General features: G+C 47.2%; 1 protein-coding gene across 1 annotated transcript in view; it reads right to left on the bottom strand.

Moving 5' to 3' along the window:
* CFAP61 (cilia and flagella associated protein 61) overlaps positions 1 to 24,638 on the bottom strand; it is a 249,094-nt gene that overhangs the window by 76,212 nt on the left and 148,244 nt on the right. Inside the window, exons 18-20 of the mRNA XM_081256391.1 lie at positions 24,304 to 24,431; positions 9,503 to 9,601; positions 3,749 to 3,917 (exon numbers count right to left, since the gene is read on the bottom strand). Of these exons, the coding sequence (XP_081112517.1) occupies positions 3,749 to 3,917; positions 9,503 to 9,601; positions 24,304 to 24,431 (396 nt within the window). The remainder of the gene's footprint in view (positions 1 to 3,748; positions 3,918 to 9,502; positions 9,602 to 24,303; positions 24,432 to 24,638) is intronic.

Raw genomic sequence — 24,638 nt, 5'->3', positions numbered from 1 at the left:
TCTTGTCTCTGGCACCCAGTGTATCACTTTGCCCTTTGCCTCCACCCTCCAGGGGAGTTTTGTGATTGGTCTTCAGCTGACATCACCAACTTGTACAGAAGCAGGTCTGTCTCTTGATGGAGATTTAACATCAATCCTTTCTTACTCCCCATCTCCCTTTTCATCTCACCCTGTGGCCTTCTCAGCTCAGCCTCTGCTCTTCGAATGTCTTTGGCTCCTGCGATGGAGGCCGTAATGAGGATGATATACAGTGTCCTGGGGAGAGAGACAGAGACAGAGACAGAGAAAGAGGGGCAGAGAGAGAGAGACAGAGAGAGAGACAGAGAGAGAGAGAGAATGGATCCTGCATTCCTGCCTTCTGGAATATTTTCAAAAGTATGTTCTTGCTCTGATTTTTCTAGATGTTGTTCTCTTTGCTCTTAGTCTGTGTTATCTTTTTTGTTCCAGTTGTTTCTTGCTCTGCAACAAACTCACACCAAAACTCAGTGGTTTAAACCACCACTGTTTTATCACCTTTCATGATTTTGTGGCCAGAAGTTCGGGTAGAGCTTGGCTGGGCAATCCTTTTATTCCACGTGTTATCGATAGAGGGCACTTGGTGACATTCAGTGTATGGATGGTCTGGTCTGGAGGGTCCATGATGGCTTCACTCACATGTCTGGGGCCTTGGCAGGGATGGCTAAGAGCCTGGGCTCGGCTGGAACTCTCAACTGGAGAACCCATGTATGGCATTTCCAGCATGGCGGTCATAGGGTATCTGGAATCCTTATGTGGCAGCTCAGGGCTCCAGGAGCCACTGTTCCCACAGACAAAGAGAAGCTGCCTAGACTTTGATTTGGACTTAAATTCACGCCATGTCATTTCCTTTGTACTCTGCTGGTCAAGGCTGTCACAAGCCTGCCCAGATTCAAGGGGAGGAGATGTTGGCTCTGATGGGAGAAGCCTCAGGGAATCTGAAGTCTTGATTTAAAACGGCCTCTTTTCTTTGGCCTCATGCTGCTATTTTCCCCTTTAATCCGTCCCAACACAGGGAGGTCTCTTCATGCTGGGCACTGCCAAACGACAAGGGGTGGCACCTTGATGCATGCAGCTCTGCCCACCCTCTGCAGCAGGCTCTTGCCTGGGCCTGCACTGTCCCGATGCCAAGTTCTTCTATCTCCCATCTGAGACATAAGTCACCTCCTTGGAGACCACATCCGTTGCTCACCCACACCAAGCTCACCAGAGCTCACACCCCACTTGCCCTCGCCCGGCTGCACGCTCTCGGCCCTCCCCCCCGCTGGCTTTCCCCGAGTGCCACCCCGTGGGAGTCCCAGCCACGGTTTTCTCATGGCCCACGCCAATCCATCTGACTTCAGGCTGACAGATTTTTATCCCTCCTCTCTCTGAGATGACCCACACCCAGGCGCGTGGGAGTGGGCATCTCTACGTCCCTGCTCGATGCTCCATGAGCCAGGGAGGGGGCTCGGGGACCCTGGTTATAAGGTCTTGCAGACAGCTTTTCAGAACCGGCATGTGCTCACCAATAAAAATAATCAAATCCATCCGTGGGGTTGGGGAGGGGCTTAGAGGGTACTGGACGTGAGCTAGAAAAACCTTCATCATCCAAAGCGGAAAGGTCATAGGTAATGTCGGAAGTTGACCGATCAAGGGGAAAACTTCTATAAACACATTGTTTGTAGTTCTGGGGGGTAACCAATGAAGAACGAACAACAGAAATGCCTCAGAATGGCTGACCCTGGCGAGAAGGCTTGGAAGTAGAGACCAGGGCCCCTCACACGCAGCCCTGCAGCACACTGTATCTTGTGCATGGATTTTATGATTAAAAAAATAAGTGTTATGGATTTGGATATCAAAAATATTGCACGGTATTTTAGACTGGTACATGCCATTTACAGGTCAGATTAGAGGTTAAGATTTGTAATTATATTTTATAACAGGTAGTCTTCTTATTTTCATCATTTTAACTTGTTGGTATTTTTTTAAATCACAAAATTGGGGCGAAACCGTGAGAGTGGAGGAGAAGGGAAATAGGGAAAGAAATAAGAGCCGGAAGCTCCTAGGGAATCCAGCTGCCTTTTTTTATATCAGTCTACGTACTTTTAATCTTTATGTCCTTCTGGAAAAATTAAATTGAAACTCTCTTTATCACTTCATTTCGTGTTTCCCATTGTTAAAAGGGCAAGAGCTTAATGTGCCACAGACTAAAGCCGCAGGGGCAGCTGGGCACACATGGGCAGACGCCCGAGTCTCTGGACAGCTGGCCGGGCCTTCCTGTCACATTTTCCCAAGTCCACGGTCGCAGGCAGCAGCTGGAACTCGGAGGGGCAGGTGAGGGGGGACAAAGGGGTGCTTGGTGTTTTCTTCTGGTTTCACGTTTGAAAAAGAGGAGTACTTAAGTAACCAGTTTATTTTTCTCCTTTATCCAGAAAAAAAAATCCTTTCCTACACTTTGAGAATTGGATTGCTTTAAAAGAAGACGAAGGAGAAGGAGAAGAGGAAGGAGGGGAGGAGGAAGGGGAAGAAAGAAAAGGAATCACTCAGACGCTGATCCAAGCTGGGTCCTCAGGTGGTCCCCTCACTAGCGGCCTTGGCCTTACCCAGAAACGTCTTAGAACCGAGGTATCTCAGCCACAGCCCCCCACCCCCACCCCCTGCTCAGCATCTACATTTTAACGAGATGCACAGGGGATGTGTGTGCACATGGCAGTTTGAGAAGTGCTGCTCTAAGGTACAGACGAGGTTCTAGGTCGAGAAAGTTCAAGTCTGTGTTTCTCCACCTTAGCTTAGAATCACCTGGGAGCTTCAAAAAAATACTGATGACTGGACCCCACTCATCCCCAGAATAATTAAAACAGAGCCTCTGGGGGTAGGGCCCTGGCCTGGGTTTATTTCAAAAGTGCCCCAGGTGCTCTCAGTGGGTAGCCCAGGCTCAGCGCTCGAAGTCAGTGATGCGCGCAGTTGCTGGGCTGTCTATCCCCACCAGGCCGGCCTCCCCTGGCTCATCTGTGGGAAGCAGGCCTGAGCACATCCCCAAGGTGGCCTAGGACAGGAACAGAAAAACATGACCAGTGCCTGGGGTGGAGAGTGGATAACTCCCTACAAACCCAACTTGGAGGCCTATCCAGTCCCTGAGAGAAAATGTAATGAAAGGACTCCATCATCTAAATCTCTTTTCATCAAAGAGATGCCCTATTTCTGTGGCATTTCTGCATGAAATGCTCCAGCGTTGCAAAGCAAGAACGTTCAAATTCGCTTCTGTTGGACGTTGAATAGGTCACATCCTGCAACACTTCCCTGGAATGTGGCTCGAGAATTTAATCGAGTTGTAAAGCACGGTCACCAGGTAAGCAACCAGCCACACTTCCTAGCTTTGTAACCGAGAGACAAAATAAACTAAAGCTGACAGAAGGTGCGCATGTTTGAAATACTTTCTCGCAAGCCCATCGCCACCGCCAAATGTTAGCCTCTTGAAGCATAAATTAATTTTCCACAGATGCACGCCGGGCTGCATCTGGATTCTGCTCTGGTGAGCAGTACGTGTTAGACTTTTGGACTATAGCTTCAAGGATGACACTTCTCCAACTTGCTGTGATTCTTATCCTTGAGCAGAATGTTTTTCTTGGAATGGGTTTCCAGGAGGGTTTTGGACCCGGTTCCGGTCACATGTGCAGGTGGGAGGCATGCTCTTGACCCTGAGACATGGGCCTGGTCAGCACATGACCCCTGCCATCCCCCGAGGGCTCACCTGGTACTGTTGCCCGGTGCAGAGGACAAGGTGGTCGTAGAGCACGACTTCTTCTCTGGAAACAATGACCTGCTTAGCTGCTCGGTCTATGGCAGTCATTTTACCAACCACCACGTTGACCCAGGAGCACAGCGACATCAACGCGTGATCTTTGTCAGTATAACAGTGGCTGCGGAGAGAGAGGCTCCATCAGTGACATTTGAGCAGCTGACAGCGGGCATTAATTAGACATCTGCTGAGCTGGTTCAAGTCCCCTGGTGGGCCGAGCCTGTGCTCTTGCTGGGAGTTTACCGGAACCCAGGCTAGCCAGGAGATTTGTCCTTATGAGACACCTGGTCGCAAATGGACATCTTCCCATTAAAGCTAAAGTGTTCTGCCTGGGGTAGACCAGCCCACAACAGGGGTGTGTGTGTGTGTGTGTGTGTGTGTGTGTGTGTGTGTGTGTGTGTGTGTGTGTGTGTGTGTGTGTGTGTGTGTGTGTGTGTGTGTGTGTGTGTGTGTGTGTGTGTGTGTGTGTGTGTGTGTGTGTGTGTGTGTGTGTGTGTGTGTGTGTGTGTGTGTAATCATTCATATATACTTTTGCTTCCATTTCATGGCGGGTGTAAATTTACCTTAGCGGTTGATCTGTCATATTGACAGCTGTCATATTGTGAGCGAATGAGGATGAAGAAAGTGACATCTGAGGATTCCCACAGGCAGCGGTCAAGGTCCAGAATATCGAGAACCCTGCCTATTTGCTAAGGCTTTTCAATAAATGATTCATTCTTAGAATTAGTGTATGGATTCATGCCAAAACAACAAAACGCATTTTATTTAGAGAAAATGTCCATTAGGGAATTATGTTTGCATCCAGTACAATCCCTGGGGACTCTGGGGGGTGGGGGTCACTTCTCAGGGTAAAGGTGATTTACGGGGACCGCTGCTTCCATAAGAGCAGGCCCAGGGTAGACGGGTTTTGTTCTCCGGGTTCTATTCGAGGGTGAACACAATACTGTAATGGGAGAAAAGTGGGTTTCCTGTGGCTTTGGGTTTACTTAGTGTTCTGTGAGGGTTGTTTCCAGAATTTTCTGGAAGGTTTGACCTCATGTACATGACGTTTTAATAACCCTGTTCTGAAGATGCAGAGTGTAGGGCAGCAGAACAGTGAGAGTCTGTTTAAATCGAGGCTTCCCCATGCCAGGGTCTGTGTCCCTGTGGTGTCGCCAATGAAAATGGACCCTGGGGACTCTGCATCCCATTTTAGAACTTCAGTTTCCTCACCTCTCAGCAGGAGATAACGACCCCTCCTCACATGCCTCGAGCATTGCAAGGGATGGACACGAGAATGTAAGAGACGCTGTCTGTCAAGTGGGATGCATATGTGAAGGGTATTATTCCAAATAATATTAATGATACACAATCCTGTTTACTCTCCTTGGAGGCAAACAGGATTCTGAAGTGGTAATGGGAGAACATTTTTTCTTTTTGATCCACGCATGAGTCTGCTCTCACCACACAAAAAGAATCCTGGTAATGGATGCACATTAGACCCTGTTATAGGGCCTGTGAAAGAGAACGGAGTCTGGGCTTTGTATCTCTCCACACAATGACACTTAAAAACAAGAAAATTTCTTCTTAATAAGAAAAGAAAATCGGGGGCTGGTCTACCACAGGAAAATAACAGATAGTGAGATGAAATTCACTTATAAAAAGCCATTTTGGTAGCTTTACAGGAAAACAGGAGGCTTCACTGATTTCATACATCTGTGAGAGACCCACGAGGGATTCTTCTTACTTGGGATGTGATCCATTCCTAACAGGAGCAGTACTGTCAGCTGTCCAAGATGAGGAAACATTAAATATAGTTAATGCACAGGGATTCGTCATATGAGGATTTGCTCAAAGATGAAAGTTCTCAGGGGAAATTTGGGGAAGGCTAAGACAATGTTATTTCTAATGACTGTAGGCCAGCGGTGTTGATAATTTCAGAATGCATACTTCAGAGATAAAATCTGAAGCTCTGTCCAGTGGGAACTGGCACTCGGGAACGCTGGGGTTGTAGGGACCTTAGGAAGCACTGAAAAATATGGGGTGCTTGCTTTTACAGCCTGTGACCACATGGAATGACATTTCTCAGTTTAGAAACTGAGAAATTTACACTGTGTGTAGCTGATGCCTATCTGTTTCGGATATTAGAATCCATTCTGGACCTTCTTTAATTTACCCATGAGGCAGTGAGACTAGATATTGGAGACTGTAAGTGATATTTCTCCAAAATTATTTCCTAAGCAGAGTTAATGAGCATTAAGTTTCCCACAGGGCAGGGACCATCTCCAGGCTTGAGGACAAGAGAAATATCTCCACTAGAGTCCTCTGGAAGAGAGAGAAGGAACCAAAGAAGGTAGGTCAGTGAAACTTTGTGTTTCTCAAGTGACCTTGACTCTGACGCAAAAATAATGTGAAAGCTTGTCTTCACAGAACATTCTGGAGACAGGTAATAAGGAGGAGAAAAAAAGTAGAAATGCAGGATGGTGGAATTGCTGGAACAGGACATATGTGGAGAGTGGCCAGCTTGCTCAAAGTTGCAGTGACCCCAAATCTAGTGATGGGAAGACTTAGCCTAAAGTTCCAGGTACAAAATTAAGAGCAAACTCCAGAGGAATAAATGTAAGTGTGGTGAAGACCTGCACTTCATGGAATCAGAACCCTGCAGGACCGGAAAGAAACTCAGAGGTTTCCAGCAAGGGTTTATCGTGACGCTCCCAGAAGAAGGAGCATCATAATTAACCTTCAGTTATTCAGATCTGATTGTCCAATTAGTGGATTTCTCCCGTCGCCGGTTCCTCCTCCCCTCCCTCCGCCCTCCTTTCTGTTGCATCCCGGGCACATCATTAGCACGTCCACCAGAGGCTGGACAGGGCCGGGTTCGGGCAGGGGAGGTAGAGAGACAAAACATGGCTTTTCAAAAACTAGTAACAGCAATAATCAATCAAAACACTGGTTACAGCAAAGTTCAGAATTTGTATTTAGCGTGAGGAATTCGAATCATTAAGTTTCTGGATATCCATGCACTTGTTCTTTCTAAACTCCATGACCAGACATAATTTCCTGTATTGAGGTCTGAGGAACATTTGAAAGGCAACATCCTGTTGATGCTTCAATTTGTGGTTTCTAAGAGGATAACATGCAGGTACTCATCCAGAGATATCTTGTATGGCTGTGTTATTTAGTCCCTGTCTACACCCTGATGGAGAGGACTTCTTCAGGTACTTTCGGAGGTAACTGTCATCTATTTGACATTATTTACTGAGCACCTGCTAAGTGCCAAGCACTGTCCCAGATGCTGGGAACCCATCCGTGAACAAAAGGCAAAAACTTCCTGCCCTTGTGGAGTTTACATCATAGTTGAAGGATTCAGAATAAACAATTTTAAAAGGCAAATTGTATAATATTTACAAGGATTTCAGTAGCAAGAAAGAGAGCAGAGAAGGAGGACTAGAGTGTGTTGGAGAGTTCGCTGCAGACAACTAGATGGTCAGAGTAGGACTCATGGAAAAGCTGACATTTCAGCAAAGACTTGAAGAGAGAAAAGCAAAGACCCCCAAGGTGAGGACTTGCCTGTTGTGTCCGAGGGACATCAAGTAGGCTGGTGTGGTGACAGCAGAGAGAACAAGGGCAAAAACAGTAAAAGAGGGGGTCGGAGGAGCCAGCAGAACAGATTGGAGCATCTGGAAATTTCTGTGACTACAGAATCCTTCTGCAGCTGGGCTGTCTGATAGGGCAGCTGCGAGCCACACGTGGCTAGCCGCCCACTTCAAATGTGGCTCATGTAATCAACGAGCTGAATTTTAATCCCCTTTAACTGTAATTAATTGAAATTTAAGCAGCCACATGTGGCTCACCGCCGCCACACTGGACAGAGCAGCTCCAGGCCACTCGGGAGTTGACAGGATCTGATTCACGTTTCTGCAGCCTTGCTCTGGCTACTGGGTTGGGAGTGTGGAGGGGGAAGGACAGAGGCAGAGACCCCAGGTGATCGTGCACCCAGCCACACGCAGGTCCCCACAGAATCAGGCCAGCAGAGCATCACTTGCTAGCCTGTCTCTCCTGGAACACAGCTGACCTGGACTGACAGAACCTTTGCCAGGCCGACTGAATGACATTCCTCATGAGACATTTATCAGGAACACCAGCATTTCCTGGGAATTATGTCACTTGGAAAGAAGGGAAAGTGAGGGAAGGGGGTGTACGTGGGTTGATCCTCCATGCTCAGCCAGAACTTGGTGTTAGGCTAATTTTAACCAAAAACTCCAGCAAGGCTGGCTTATCATACACATTTCCAGTCAAAACCCCCAAAGCTCAGAGAGATGAAATCCCCTTTGCCATGGGAGCAGGATCTGAATTCACTGACCTGGCTCAAAACCCACATCTTGAGGCTTCCCTGGTGGCGCAGTGGTTGAGAATCCACCTGCCAATGCAGGGGACACAGGTTTGAGCCCTGGTCTGGGAGGATCCCACATGCCGCGGAGCAACTAGGCCCGTGAGCCACAACTACTGAGCCTGCGCGTCTGGAGCCTGTGCTCCACAACAAAAGAGGCCGCGATAGTGAGAGGCCCGCACACCACGATGAAGAGTGGCCCCCGCTCGGTGCAACTGGAGAAAGCCCTCGCACAGAAACGAAGACCCAACACAGCCAAAAATAAATAAATAAATAAAACAAAAAAATCCCCACATCTTTTTGACTGCACCCTGATGATGTCCTTCCCCAAACCCCAAAGTTTAGAGTCTGATAAAAGTATTAGGTCAAAATGAGCTTAGTTCTGCTGGCAAGGAGACTGCCGTTTTTTCTCACAGTTTGAAGGCAAAGTCAGCCTTTTTCACAGAGGAAAGAGGGTCCTTCGTTGTGGATCTAAAATGAAAACCCCCCGAGAGAGAACAATTTCCTCCCTCCTTGTTGGAAAAATTGGGACATTGTTTCTAGAGGCAGGGAGCCTAATCATTCTTGTACTCATGCTTTGCTACAGGAAATTAAAATGAATGGAAGCTGTGTGATAATGAAGTGGCATTTTCTAGAAGCGGCGTTGTCAAAGACTGATTCTACTGGGACAGAAACAATGACAGACTCAGAGGACTCAGAAGGCCTCTGCCTCATCAGCCCTGATGACAAAGGGCCAGGTGGACCTGAGACCCTCACCCCACGGAGGTGCCCAGGCTTTAGCTCCCTCTGGCAAGTTGTCTGGTTTGATGCAAATACAGTCACCAAGCTCCCATTCCCTGGAGTGTCACTCAGAACCCAAAAGCAGGTGGTGTCTGGGTCACAGACCCATCCCAGTTGTTTGGAACAGGGCCGGCATTCTCCCAGACCTGCTATTTACTCTTAACTTGCATTTGTATCTCTTAAGGAACATCTGAACTCAGGAGAAAAGGCTGCTACTTCCCTTTTCTACCATTTAGCAGAAAAAGGACTGCACACAAATGAGGACATTTAGGCTTCAGAATGAAAAAGCAGGGGAGGGATAAATTAGGAGATTGGGATTAACATACACACACTACTATATATTAAATAGATAATCAACAAGGACCCACTATATGGGATTGGGAACTCTACTCAATATTCTGTAATAACCTATATGGGAAAAGAATCTGAAAAAGAGGAGATATATGTATACGTATAACTGAGACAGTTTGCTGTACACCTGAAACTAACACAACATTGTAAATCAACTATAATCCAATATAAAATAAAATTTATAAAAAAGAAAATAGAATTCATACTCGCTTGCTAAAAACTTCCTTTGTTCAGTGCCCAGAAGGTTTTTTCCTGGGAGTCCGTGGGTTGAAATCAGGGTGAGATTACTGAACTTCAGGTGAGAGCTAAGGAGAAAGAAAAAAAAAAGAGGTAAAGCACAATTCAGTGAAAGTTTATTACAATTCAAATTAACCTTATTTCACGTGTCTTCCAATTGTTGAGTCTTTCTTTGAACGCAGCAACTCTTTTTGCACAAACCTTCCAAGAGAACTGACCATTTAAATGAAAGAAGCGAGAGGGTGCCGGAGCAGCTAATGGCAGAAACTTCCAGAAGCTGTGACCTTGTGAAGGCAGGTGCCATTTAACTTTTTAAAATTTGCTTCTCAGAGTAAAACAAAATAAAACCCCAAACTGGGAAGAAGCCGGTAAATTTAGTATAAGTCAACGCAAAGTTTGAGTTTCAGACTCCTTCTGAGAGATGGCCTGGAATTCTAACCACCATGGTGAAACTTGCTGAGCGCTTACACTCAAGGGCTCTGCAAGGCCCTCATTGAGTCCTGGAAGCAGTACGATGAGGTCAGTACTATTATTACCCCGATTTTATTATGCGGAACAGAGGCAAAGTGATTTGCCTAAGACGGTGCAGCCAGGAAATCTGGAGGCTGGGTGTGAACCCAGGCCATCTGGCTTTAGCATCTTCTCATCTAACCTTGGTCTTCACTGCCCTGTAGACCCCCAAACTGTGGACAGGGATGCAAAGATCATCTAATTCCCATACTCAACATTAGCTTTATGACTTTCAGATATATGTCACTACTCAGATCAGGGGAGCACAGCATCACAGAGGAGAGAATTCTAGAAGATTCCTTTCAAGAGCAAAGCTGCCTTATATTTATTTGCATCAGGCTTTCCAGGGCCCGAGGCATGATTATGGGCGTCGTCATAGAGATTAATCCTCAGGACAATTTCTGCCGGGGGTGGTGGCAGGGGGGCGGTGCAGGTTTGTATTCTCTGTATTTCAGACAGAAGAAAATTCAGGTTGGAAACCGTAGGTAATTTGTTCACGGTCACGAAGCTCAGAAGCAGCAGGGCCGGAAATGAAAGCCACATCTTCTGACCCCAAGGAGTGCCCTCTGCACTCACCCAGGCGGCCCAGGGACCAGTCCCCCAGGTACAGTGAGCAGCGCGCCCAGCTCACTAAGCGGACGCTCCTCAGCGCTCCCTCCGTGTCTCCCTGAAATATTTAAGATCCTCCTGCTGCAGATCTGCCTTCCAGCTACAGTCAGCAACGTCTTAGGGCTGGGCTGATCTCCTGCGCTTCAGCAGGATGAGAAAAACATTTTTTTTTCCCTAAAAATCTCTTTTTGGTTCACCCCTCCCCTTAGACCAACCAAATGCAGAAAAAGAAACCTCCAAGTTAGAGGAAAACACCTGCCCTCTTTTCCCAGGAGGAAACTGGAAAATTTCCAAACGTGGAAATGCTATCAATTTGCGGACAATCTGTGAAGTACCATTAAAAGCAGGAGACTTTTGGTGATGGCACGGCAGGCAATGGAATAAACTCAACTGCACCTGACATTTAAAAATAGCTAAATATTAGGAAAGGTTTTGCTTTAAAGTCTCTAAGGATGTGTGTCATTTAAGAATGAATATTCTTATTTGATACAAAGAAAACCAAGCACATTTTAAACCCTAATAATAAGAATAAAACTTCTAAATACGTTCAAATAACATAAAGGTCACAATTAACCCCGACTACTTATGGCTGCAGTCTGCAAACACACCAATTGCAGGCCTTTGATTTATTACCATTTAACGGAAAATGCAAATAATGATACGTGTTTATACTCACACGTGGTCAAAATTTATTTGGGCTTTGGAGCCTATGTGACTAAAATGTGGTTTATGTTGTACTAATAATACAATTATATGCAGGCCTTTTTTACATCTCTATGTGAATAAGTGGATTAGTAATTATCCAGCGGTATTTTTTACTAAAGAAACAATCTCTTTGGCACTGAACAGTTTGAACTATCTAACAACATGGACCACTTGTAAAATGACTTGCAAATTGCCGAATTACCACACTGTATTACCCTGAATTATGCTATTGTACAATTAAAGATTCCGCCAAAAGATTGGGGGAGGGGCATTTTCTTATTTTTTATCTATTAAGGAACCAGCTTCCCACTCTTCTTCTCTAGCCTTAGCCAAATTCTTTTTGCGTTCTTCATTGTGGCTGTTCTGGTTCTATATCCAATCTTCAAGGTCCCTACTTGACCCTTTCTTGTTCTCCCGACTATCCCCCTTTCTCATTCTCAAGTGGGAACATCTCCCACATCATAAGGAAAACAGAAACTAGTCCCTTGGCAAGACCCCTCCCTCCATTTCCCTTCTTGCCACCTCCAGATACAACTACAAGAGCCATCTTCCATTCCCCCCATTCAGAAGGGAGGGGTGTCCCATTAACCCTGTCTCCTCTTCAAGTTCCTCTCCTGTCTCTCCCTCTCCCTATCCCAGCAAGTTTCTCTTACAACTGCACTTAAGAAACCTGGAAGTGACCTGTCTAGTGCTGACAGGTGGAGCCACGCTGTCAGCAGGCCCTGCTTCTCCACTTCTCAATGTGTGCCTTCCATTCTCAAGGTCACCTCAGGTCCAAGGTGGCTCCTGGAGCTCCAGCCATCACACCCCACATCCACATTACAGGCAGAAGGGAGGAGGAATGGGTAGAAAGGGCTGCCCATTAAAGAGCTTCCCTGAAAGTCTCACAGGACATTTCTGCTGACGTGGGAGAACTTAGTGACATGGCCATATATAGCAGCAAGGGAGGCTGAGAAATGTGGCTTTTCAAAGAGAAACACAATGGGTTTTCCAAGAACCACACTGCTCAGGGTTCTGTTGTCAAGGACAAAGTACAGAATAAACACTGGAAAGCAACTAGAAATCTCTATGCATTGACTCCTAAAGGAAAGGTGGGGGGGTGATGAGGGAAGATGCTTGCATCAGTGAGCAGGAAGTAGACAGCCGACTCCACAGGGTTTGACTGAGTGAAGGCAGAGGTGTGGGCAGGGTCCTGGGGCTCATCCAGGGACTAGCCATGGTGGGTGGGGTGCCACTGCTGGTGGGAATCCTGAGGAAGAAGTGCTGGAGGACATGTGGACAGCTGGGACCATGCAGGAGGCCCCACCCAGGAGCTACCTCCATGGAACACGCGGTCTGAGACAGCACTGTCTTAAGGCTCTCTTTGAAGACTGCTTTCCTCGCCAGCTCCTCCTCCGTGCCCCATCTATCCTTTGCCAAACTTCCCAGTCTCCATGCCCAGCTCCCTGGGTGATATGATTGACACCACAACTTCATCTTACATCTTTACATTATAGTTTTCTTCTGAGCTAGAAACCTAATTTCCAGACGCCCATCAGTCCTAATGTGGCCCCTCCACAGGCATCCCAAATTCAATATGTGTCCAAACAAAGGTCCATGTGGCCCCATCCCACTCCTCTTTTAACTTCATCAAAGCCATGGTCAACAGATTGCCTCTCAAGTTAGGAATTTGGGAGCCAACCTCAAACTCCTACCCTCTCTCTCCCTTCCCACAATTGGTCACCATGTCCAGTCATGTCTACGTCGTCCACATCTCTTGAATGCCCAACACCTGCCATTCCCAGGACACACTGCCTTCGCTTACCTTCTTGCCCAGAGAAAAGAGTCTCAGGGTTAGTCCTCCCGGCACAAGCCTCTCTCCTGCCCATCTTCCACATTGCTACTGGAAAACTCTTTTTAGATTAAATCCCATCTCACGCCTATGTCTGCTCACCGCTTTGGTAGATGCAGAGCAGCGCAGCTAAGACCATGGGCTCAGGGGTCAGATTGCCTCACTGGACTCCTGGCCCGAGCACTTTCTAGCCCTTTGACTTTGAGCAAGTTATTCAACCTCTCTGTGGCTCAGTTGCTAGGCGGTAAAATGGGAATAAAAGAACCTAGCTCCTCCAGGGGTGCTGTGAGGATGAGATGAAATAGTATCTGTAAAATGCTTAGACTATTGCCTGCTGCACAAAACAATTTCAATGAATGTTACCTATTTTTATAACCAAAATACTAAGTCCAAATTCATGAGCATGGTATCTCAGGCCCTTATGGTTGGGGCCTAACCTAGCCTCTTCACCCTTCTTTGTAACATCAACCTTTTTGCTATTCCAGGAAGGTTCCCTGTCTCTTTCATGACTTTATATGAAATTACCATCAGCATTTCCATTTTATCTTCAACCTCATGTTTTGCTATGATAGTTATCTGTCATCTGATTTAGAAACATCCAAATATTTGATTTCTTAAATTTATAACTATCTAAGAGTATCAGTCCAAAGTCATTATACTATTTATAATGTACAAATAGATCTTAGTTCTTCTGAGGATGAAATATGGATATAAAACAGTTAAGGCTTTTATTCTGATTACCTATGAATATTCAAAAAGTTCCTGCAGGGACTTCCCTGGTGGTGCAGTGGTTAGGAATCTGCCTGCCAATGCAGGGGACACGGGTTCGAGCCCTGGTCTGGGAAGATCCCACATGCCACGGAGCAACGCAGCCCGTGTGCCACAACGAGAAGCCCCCGCAATGAGAAGCCCGCGCACTGCAACGAAGAGTAGCCCCTGCTCGCTGCAACTAGAGAAAGCCCGCGCGCAGCAACGAAGACCCAACACAGCCAAAAATAAATTAATTAATGAATTTTTTAAAAAAGTTCCTGCACATGGAAGTGGGTCACGGGGTGCATCCTGGTTTGGACACGTGTTAGATGAGATGGCAGAAGCAGCAGCACCTCGGGAAAAGCACGATCTCAGGTCTAGTGGTATAGGCTTAACGTATAGAAACGAAGTCTAGCATCATTGTGAGCCTTCCACTCCAAAATCAAAGGTCACCATGCTGTGGAACCAAAAAAAGTTCAAGTGAAGCGCTCAGGCCAATGAAACATTAAACAAGTGCACCTGCATTTCCACAGCAGATAATTCCGGCGGGATTTCACGTTGCTGTGGATACAGAGGGAGGAACAGCTCAAAGATACTTGTAAAGCAGGGAGAGATTAGAGTATCCAGGGAAATAAGTAAAAGCTATTGTGTTTCATTCCATGCTTCGGGAGGACAGCTAAAAAATTAGGTCTGAGCATTCTTATCCTTCAAATAAAGAGGGTCACATTGCCAATTTATGGTGAACATGGTAAAAGAAACATAACACTTCTCACGTTGCTTACCCTTCTGAGCGGCAGAAACCTGTCAACCTGCCAGGTGAATGCTTATTATTTTTTATTTTTATGTTTTTGCTGATTTCCTTTTTTTGTGGGGGGCACATAACAAGGACAACCAAAGCAAGGGATTTAATTAACTGTTTTCATTAATGCTTTTATTTGAACAAATAATATAGAGGGAAACTAATTATCCCATATCAATCTAAATGTTACAATTTAATTTACTAAAATCTCTGCTTTCTGAACTGCTCAAGCAATGACAAAAATATTTGCCAACTGACAGTAAGTGCCAGCTCAAGATAGATATTTAACCTAACTGCATATGTGACTTGTCAAAGAAGAACTCCGACTTAATTTGGTCTTAATGATACCACATAATTCCACAAAATTAATGATAAAATGATGGGATTTAAAAGTTAGGAGTTATATGAACTTCCAGTAGGAGAGGAAAACAAATCAAAACAAAGTATTTATTATGAGAACCAGGTAAGAGAATCTACAGTTTTTCCTTGAAAAATGTTTAATTTCAGCAATATTTTTCCCGCTTAGATCACAAAAGAGACTTTTGGACAATGTCCTTGGCTACTGACTTCATTTTTGTTGTGTGAGTAAAAATGACACAGCAGCTGCACGCGTGGCCACAAAGCTGTCAGTAACAGCACACCCTGACCTCTGGGGGAGACCAGAGGGGTAGGGGCGTGTGGTCAAGGATTCTGAGCTCTCTATCGATAGAAGGGATGCAGTCAGTGTTCACGGGGCGGGTGCCATCTTCCACGGCTCCCCTGCTCGTGGAAGCCCCTGTAGGAACCGGGATAGAGCCCAGAGGAAGGGGCCAAGGAGCAAGTCTCTTCAGCCTGCCTGAGTCCAGCCTTGTGTCCTGGGGCAAGGATCTCTGATCAGCACTGGATCCAACAATAAGTAAAATCGCTTGCCTGGCAGGACCTCCGTGCTCTGTGGAGTCTCCAGGGACCTGGCAGGGGACGGGGCTGGTGGCCGGGGTAAAGGGGCTTGGAGGAGGGAGATTTGGGGATTCAGGATTTCAGATGAAAAGCTTATGTATCTCTGCATGAAAGGAAAACATAAATCCTTACTGAAAAAGAGAAAATGAGTGTAATGTTTGAAATGTCCACTGAATAAATAAGAATAAAATTTGGGAGTTCTGGCAAAAAAGACCAAAATGAAATTGAGTTTTGCTTTATGATTTAGGGGAAATGATTTATGATGTTTTCATCTCTATATACGTGAAGTAAAAATGTCATACATTTATCCTTTGAGCATATAAATGTAAGATGTAAATACCAAGATGGAAGCTATGAAAGACAAGCCAGAAAGCCTGCGTACACAAGAGATGGCCAAGTACAAGACAAAATCGGTCATCCCATGGGACTGGAAAAACCAAGCATTATGGGAATTCAAAAGCAAGTGAGATCACTTCTGGTCTCGAAGGATGAGGAAAGGTTTTATGCTTTGGGCAAATGCTGGCAGTTAGGAAGGCTTTATTGACACCATCAGGGCAGGTTTCCTCATGCTTGACAGGTGTATCTCCTTGGACCTGCATTCTCAATGGTGAATAGTTGAAGCATGAAGCTTTGTGAAATGATTTCTACTAGGTCCGATTCAGCATGTAAATACTGTGGACTTAGGGTAATGACTTCAGCTATGCAATGTTTAATGATACATTAATAATTATGCCTGGTAAGCCCTGAAGTAATGATGTGACTTAGAAGTTCTATGATTTGTTGAGAATTTAAAAATATGGTTTGGAAAACACAGCCCATAAAAACAGCTCAGTTACAATGAGCAATCAGAGGGGGAAATAGGTTTCCTCATAGATAAGACTGCCAAGTTTGAGGAAATGTCTACATAAATGGTTACTAAACCCGGCTGCATGTCAGAATTACCTGGAGAGTCTTAAAAATACAAATTCCTGGGGCCCACTCCAACCTGGTGAATTCACAGGAACAGGGGCCCAGGAAGCTGTCTTTTTATAACTACCACCTCCCCACCCTTACCCGCATCCCCAAAAGTAGCTCTGATGTACCGGAAGGTAGAGTCTGGAATTTCCACAAACTGTTGCTTATATGGAAAGTTACTCCATCTTAACCCCGAGGTCTAGGAAGTTGATCCACAACGTTTTTCTTCACCACAATTCTTAAAATCAAAAGGGAAATGCAGGGCTTCCCTGGTGGCGCAGTGGTTGAGAGTCCACCTGCTGATGCAGGGGACACGGGTTCGTGACCCGGTCCGGGAAGACCCCACATGCTGCGGATCGACTGGGCCCGTGAGCCATGGCCGCTGAGCCTGCGCGTCCGGAGCCTGTGCTCCGCAACGGGAGAGGCCACAGCAGTGAGAGGCCTGCGTACCGCAAAGAAAAAAAAAAAAAAAAAAAGGGAAATGCAAGCAGTTTTTTCCAAGCCCTAGCACCTTACCATGTGGCGAGTGCTCCTTTGAAAGGAACGCTCTTCAGAGAACTACACTTAGAGATAAAGTCTCTGCTCAGCAGGCGGCTTTGCCTGGTCTGGGTCTCACACAATGGTTCCAGGTGCTCCCTTTCCCCAAAGATCACGGCTCCGGGCACGTCTACAGAAGGGCCCTGGCCTATGTTTCCACCTAACATCAGATGCTGTAAGGCAGCGGGTGAGGGGTTTAACACCCCCTGACTCCCTCAGTGAGGGGAAGCAGGCGCGGACATCTCAGGAAACGCCTCTGGTTCATCCCCAGGCCTTGGGGAAGAGGGCACCTCCCACATCATGACTCTCCAGGCAATCCCCTAACGCTCAGCTCCCACCGGCATCTGGACATGCAAATGGCATTAGCGGGGAGGTGTCAGTCTAGCAAGAATTGAGTGCTAGGTCTTTCTAGGTGCTTTGCCTTCTTGCCAGTGGAGGAGGAGAGATGCTGGGTGCTTTCCCTGTTGCACAGGTGTGGAAACGACGGAGGTTCAGAGAGTTCAGATGGTCCACCTGGGCCCCAGCAGTAGTGGCAGAGAGCTGACTCTACCCCAACTCAGTGGTTCTCGTGCTCCCAAAACTGGTGTGAAAACACGGGTCCCAGCCTCCGGCCCCGGGTTTCCGATTCAGTCCTTACAGGGGGGCCTGTATCGGCACCTGCAACAGGTTCCCAGGCGGCGCTAAAGGTGAAAACTGCTCATCTAATTTCATCTCCATCCCGAAGGAGAAATCAAGTATTTGCCAAGACAGGCCCACTCTCCCTCCTTGTTCCAGCAGAGGTTGCTGGTGGAGCACAGCACCTGGGTTCTCTCTAGAGCTGCCAGGACGCCCGGGAACAGAGGTGGAGGGAGATCCGGAGATGCTCCCGACACCGTTTTCTCGTCTGGCCTCGCTTCCCTCTGCCTTTGTCTCGACCCACGCCTTCGTTAAAGGGCAACTGTATGAACATCACAAAAGGAGAACAAATGAAAGAAAGCGGGCCGGCAGCAGGCCCACCCGCATCTCCTGCAAAGGGTCCTCCCGTCCCAATGGTTTCCTGCCTCCTCTGCCCGGGGTCTCCCCCTGACTGTAGCAGCTTGAGGGACAGGCTGGAAGCACAGCCCAGGGTGACCAGATGGACAGGAACTGTTGGGTAAATACCCCACATCCTCGGGCGCGGAGGGACTGTTCCCAGCTGTGTCCTCAGAGGGGGTCCCAGCGGGACCGAGCCTCGTTGCCCATGGTGACCCAAAGGCACATGATTTGGGGGCTTTGCTGGCATTCCTGCCGGTCCCAACTCACCTGCTCACTCGGGTAGCTCCCAGGGATCACCCCCAAATAAACTACTTGCACCAAATTCTTTGTTTTCAGCTTTTGCAGGACCTCAAACCAAGACGGAGCCAATGTTGTCATTTGAAAATGACCAGATAGGGCTTCCCTGGTGGCACAGTGGTTGAGAGTCCGCCTGCCGAAGCAGGGGACACAGGTTCGTGCCCCGGTCCGGGAGGATCCCACATGCCGCGGAGCGGCTGGGCCCGTGAGCCATGGCCGCTGAGCCTGCGCGTCCGGAGCCTGTGCTCCGCAACGGGAGAGGCCACAGCAGTGAGAGGCCCGCGTACCGCACAAAACAAAAACAAAAAAAAAGAAAATGACCTGGTAGTAGAGGACAGAGGCTGACAGGCGAGTCTGTTACTGGTCCGCGTACGCGGTTTGTGTTCTGTGCAATCGTGAAGACAATTTGTAAAAAACGCAGTATCTGTGAAACACAATAAAACCAGGTATGCCTGTACATTTAAATACTGGAATCAGGTTAGGAAATGGGATGGTGATTAGGAACCAGGGACAGCTCCAGGTCAGTATTTTCTGGAGGCAGGATGTCAGGTCCTTCTGCCTGGGGAGGCTGAGCCTTTGAACCTGACATACTGCCCCACCCCTCTATTTCCCCCCTACCAGGCCATCAGAAGGGCCTCTGTATCAGCCCCGACAGGCCCCACTGTAATGCCAACATAACAAGATGGTGAGATGTGACCTGCCCCGTGGATCTCCACCTGTGCCCTGGGCACATGCCATGGGCCTGGCCGCCACCCTGCATTTCCCTGGTACCCAAAGGGTGATGGGGGCGAGCACACAGCCCTCAATTCATGTGGCAGAGGCCGACGGCATGGACAGCCACCAACCTGTTCATGGGGTTTAGCTCTGAGATCAGCACGTAAGCACTGACTACTTAATTAGTCACCTAATTAGTGACAAGCCACAACGAAGGCTTCAGATGTCCTCAAAGGTAAAGATAAGAAGCCTCATTAAGCTGCAAGCCCTCAGCTGCTGCTGCCAGACCCCACAGCTGGGCCGGATGCTGTGTGGTCCTGTGCGGCCTGATAACATGTGTTCTGGTCATCCAGCCACACTTGCAGCTTCACAAACGTGCCCTGTCGTTCCCAGCTAGTCTTAGTTACCTCGACACACCCACCAGATGAGGGATCAATGCCCAGGTCGAAAACCAGAAACTTCACCGTTTGGTGAGATGACTTGGTGGGTGTTTTGAGACATCTCTTCCCGGGGGTGGAAGTGGAAGCCAAGGTGATGGTGGGTGGTTCCCGTGAACCAAAGTGCATCTTCTTCTAACCGCCCAGCCTCGGCGGGATGCTACCCAGGGCTGCCTTCATTTACTGTCATCCCAGGAGTCATTCGTGAATTTTTCTAGCCCTGTTATAGGCTCCTTGAGAGATTCTTTACATCAGAACTGAATTAGGAAAGGTTTTAAAATAATGGATTAAAAGGAACTGCTCCATAATTGGGAGTAAATAATATAATACACAAAGCATAGAGACGTACGAGCTGAAACAGAATCAAATAGTAACTGCTTCAGCTCAGTGACTTGACGCCCAAGACATAGGGAAGAAGCTGTTGTGAATAATTCTGGAAAATAAAATGTCTGTTTGGGACACTGACTGCGGCAGGGCCTGAGATTCTGTGTTTCTAATCAGCTCCCAGGCGATACCAATCCTGCTGGAGTCCAGACCAAACTTTTGAGTAAAAAGGACATAAGATGGGCCTCCCTGGTGGCGCAGTGGTTGAGAGTCCGCCTGCGGATGCAGGGGATACGGGTTCGTGCCCCGGTCTGGGAGGATCCCGTGTGCCGCGGAGCGGCTGGGCCCGTGAGCCATGGCCGCTGGGCCTGCGCGTCCGGAGCCTGTGCTCCGCAACGGGAGAGGCCACGACAGTGAGAGGCCTGCATACCGCAAAAAGAAAGAAAAAAAAAAAAAAAAAAAAAAAAAAAAAAAAAAGGACATAAGATGTAGGATGCGTCCATAGACCCGGTTCCTACTCCTTTTTTGGTAGAGCATATCCATATCTCTTTTTTTAAAATGATTTTGGAGTACTACTGTGGAAAGCGGGACATAGTCAAAGCATTACATTTGGGGAGTTCATCAGGTCCAGACCTGGTACACAAGGGGACTGGTAAAAATATGACCAGCTAAGCTGTGTGAAAAGAGGCCCCTTGCTTTCTGGAAAGAGCTTTCAGACTTCATTGCAAAGTTCTCCTTCGGGAAAAAGCATTTCCTTGACAGATGACAGAAGCTCCCCTCCGGCCTTGGCTGTTGATCCAAGAATAGGGAGTTCCCTTTAGACCTCTGATCCGGTCGGTGGAGTTCCTAGTGTGACGGCGCCCAGGGCTGGCAGGGCCAGGGGAGCCCTGTCGTGACCCTCCCTCAGCAGAGGAGGAGGGCGGGACCACAGCACTGGTTGGTAGCAGAGGTGGGCTGATGACCGAGGCCAAGATCTTTCTGCCAAAAACCAATGTTCGGGGTTTTAAAGAGGTCTTATTAATAGAAGTACCAAGAAGGATAATGTACATGAAACATCTACGGTGCCCAAGCCAACACCTTTCCGTCCCGAAGAGCCAGGCAGCCGAACAAACACATGAGAACCACAATCTAAAAATAGCTCAGGTCCGTCACCTGAATGTCTTGGGCATGATGAGAAACACAGATAATTCACAGCGAAGTGTCTTAAGAGTTGCCTTTCCCCTCCAGTTCACTGCCCTCTATTCCATAGGATGAGTGAGGGTTTCCTCCTCTATGCCCCCCACCCCAAGAAAGCTCCCCGGCCCTGGTTCTGTGCCTGCTGTCCTTCCCCCTGGCAGCCCCTGGTCCCCACCCAGGGGGCACACAGCCCGGCAAGGCAGGTGATGAGGGGAAAGGAGGCCAGGATGTGTGTGCCCGCAGGGTGGGGTCTGGGAGCCTGAACACGCTCCCTCCTCTGCCCTCCATGGAGTTACTTGGGCACAGCAACCTCAGAAGACAGATGCACAAGACCTGGGGAGGGGGGAACAAATTAGCCAAGTCTCACCTCCACCCTGAATCACCCTGCACCCTCGCCCTTCTGCATCAGCTAGCCAGGGGCCTCAGGAGTGTCCATGGAGATTGTAGGAAGTCTAAGGGCAGGGCTGCCACTCAGCCCAGCGCTGGAATATTCACCAGGACCAGGAGGACACGGAGAACCACAGGGGGGGCTGGTGTGTGTCCCTAGAAAATGCCTGTCACTCATGTCACCAGGCACTGGAGGGCCCAGGAGGTCTTGCCCTTGTAAGGACAAGAAGAAGATGCAGGGTGACCCACAGGCCTCACAACCAGAAAAGAAAGTGTGTCCTCCGTGCAGGTGTAACTGTGGACTGGTAGCAGCTGAGGACCAGACAGAAGGTGGTACTAAAAAACAAACCCCAAAATATCCCCTCAACACTCACACCTCACATGGAGCTTATATCCTGGTGTCTGTATTAGTTGGTGACTTTGGGCAAATCACGTCAGCACCCCTAGTAGCACCGGGGCACTTGTGGAAAGAAGAGAATTTCTGCAAGGACTGCTTTTGGTGTCTTTGAAGAGGAGACCAAAGGTGCTTTGCATTTTTTTTTTTTGCATGTAAATAATATAAGAACAAAGAGTTGGGCTTGTTTTGTCACCAGATGACAGGATGACCAGATTTTCTGGAAAAAGAGGCGGCTGTACTGGGCCTCAAATGGATTTTCCAGGAACTACAGTGCCCCAACGGAGTTTAATAATGCAGGGCATGAGGGTAGGAGGGCGATTTTCCTAAATCTTGCCTCCAAAATGTGGATTTAATCCTCACTGGAGGTCAGTGTTTGGTGAAAACTCTGTTTCTTCTATTTCATTCCAACTCAAATCATTTACAAAATTTAGTTCAAATGGCAGTTAAATTGGTAAAGTAAAATCTGCAGCAGGTTACTATGGCGACTGCTGATTTGAAATAATTAGAGAAAATAATGAGAGAACTATTTCCTCTCTCCAGGATTTGATATCCATAAACTGATCCCAGTCTCTTTTTAGTGCACGTAATCCGTATAACGATGATAGAGAATTATGAGTTCTTTAAAATGCTTTAAAAAGGTCTGATTGACGAATTTAATCAACCAAGTACTTATATCAAAATTTATACCTGTCTTTATTAAATCTAAGTTGATTCCACGAAAAGAAAATTATATGTGTATATCTTAATGTAATCATTTTAAAGAAGACATAATGACAAGATATATAGCTAAATTAAGACTTAAGATCTGTTTACGATAACTTCTTGACTACTGTAATTTCACAACTTCACCCTGATCACTCATCTTTCAAAAGTGGCTGTACAGATTGCTGTTCAGAGTCTGAGGTGAAGAGACCTGTCAGAATAGGGAAAGCCCTCAAACTACAGAGAGGAATAGGCAGGAAAATGGAGATTCCTGGGTGCTTCTCATGATTTCTTCCTTGCAATGAGAGATTGCTGTAGACTGACCACAGTATTTAAAGCCTGTGAACTTTGTTGCTAATTTCAATAAAGACAGGCGACTTATTTCTGGTTAACTAAGGGTGTGTTCCGGATAATTGAACAAATTGGCTGGAAAGTGAAAAAATCTTCGGTTACGTATGATGTCAAATGAGCAAAATAACCATCTGGGTTAGTTCGTCTCCATATCCACCAGGGACAAACACCTTCTAGGGGTCATTTCCTCCACCCTTTTCCTTGTCTAGACCCTCACCACTTATCTGGCCTCCGGAGGAGTCATGGTGGGGATGCCTTTCCCCATCTGCCACTCTCCTCTTAGCACCTACAGCTTTGAACGGTAGCTAAAGTTTCTCATGCGATCCTGAGCAAAAGGTCTGGGAAAAACTGGATTCTCCTAACTTAGGAGTCTGTGGTTCTCCAAAGCCTGGGTCTTTGAAAACATCCAGAGACATTTTACGAAATGAATGAGGAAGCTAGGTCTGAGAGAAGTCAGGCACACATCGAAGGTTCCATGCCAGTGGTGGCAATGCCAGGCCATGAATCCAAGTTCTTAGACAGTAACCCAGGGCTCTTCCTGTTAAAGAGAGGCTGAAATTCGCTGAGCAGATGGAGAGCTAATGGGGGAGCTGAGAACCCTCAGGAATCACCTATCGGGAAAATGGGCTCTGCAAGGAAACTGTGCAATGCTTTGAGGATAATAGAAAACACATCAAACAGCTGCACAGACCTCAGTTGTCCTGGGGAAATGTACTCTGTTCCCTGGCACCTGAAATGCAGGTGTTGAAGGAAAGGTCCTGGACTGTCTGCCACTTCTGAAGCCTATTTGTGATGCATACAGTCAAACTGGTCCCCAAACCTGCCTGATCACACAGAGCACCTGTTAAAATACAGGTTCCCAGGGCCCTCCATAGGAGTTTCTGCTTCTCTGTGTCTGTGACGTCTGGGAATCTGCATCTTTAACAAATGCTCTAGGTGATTCTTATAATCCAGCCAAAAAAGCACCAGTATAGAATAGGGGCTGGAAAACTTCTTCTGGAAAGGGTCAGAGTGACACATACTAGGCACTGCCAGCCAAACGGTCTCTGTCACAGCTACTCAAAGCTGCCGCGGTATCAACAAAACAGAGACAACACATAAATAAATGAGCGCGACTGTGTTCCCATAAAGCTTTATTTACAAAAGCAGGTGGACCTGTTTTGACCTGGGGGGCTAGAGTTTGCCAGTCCCTGATCGAGAATATTCCACTGATTCATTATCCACATAGGCAACGTATGTGAGGTGGCAAAAAGCTCAGGTCTGTCCTTTCAAGCGACCCTCTCAGGTGTAGGAAGAGAAAGGCCCCTTTAAAAACAAACAAGTAAAGTAAAACAACTCACCAAAATATCAATGTCTCTAGGAAGGAAATTCCAACGTTGGACGCACCAACCACAACAATCTTGGCGTTGACAGTTATTTTAGGTTCCAACGTTAGTTTTCTGTTTGTATGGTTCAAGGCATAACTCAACTGGAAAGAAATACAAAGAGAAAAAGGGACTTGAGGAAAATGTAGCTGAGTCCGCATTCCCAAATTGGCAATTACTTAACCAGGATATTACCAGCAAATCAAACTGAAAAATGCCCCTGTGCAGCCCTGAGGAAATTTATGGGAAGTAAGTTTTAAGAAATTAATGTAAGAATATGGCAATATACCTAACACCTAGGCTGGTTTACA

The sequence above is a fragment of the Mesoplodon bidens genome, assembly GCF_964165515.1.
Source record: "Mesoplodon bidens genome assembly, chromosome: 15".
In the NCBI taxonomy this organism is placed as follows: Eukaryota; Metazoa; Chordata; class Mammalia; order Artiodactyla; family Ziphiidae; genus Mesoplodon; species Mesoplodon bidens.
The sequence above is the reverse complement of the archived record's forward strand: the minus strand, read 5'-3'. Positions and strand labels throughout refer to the sequence as shown.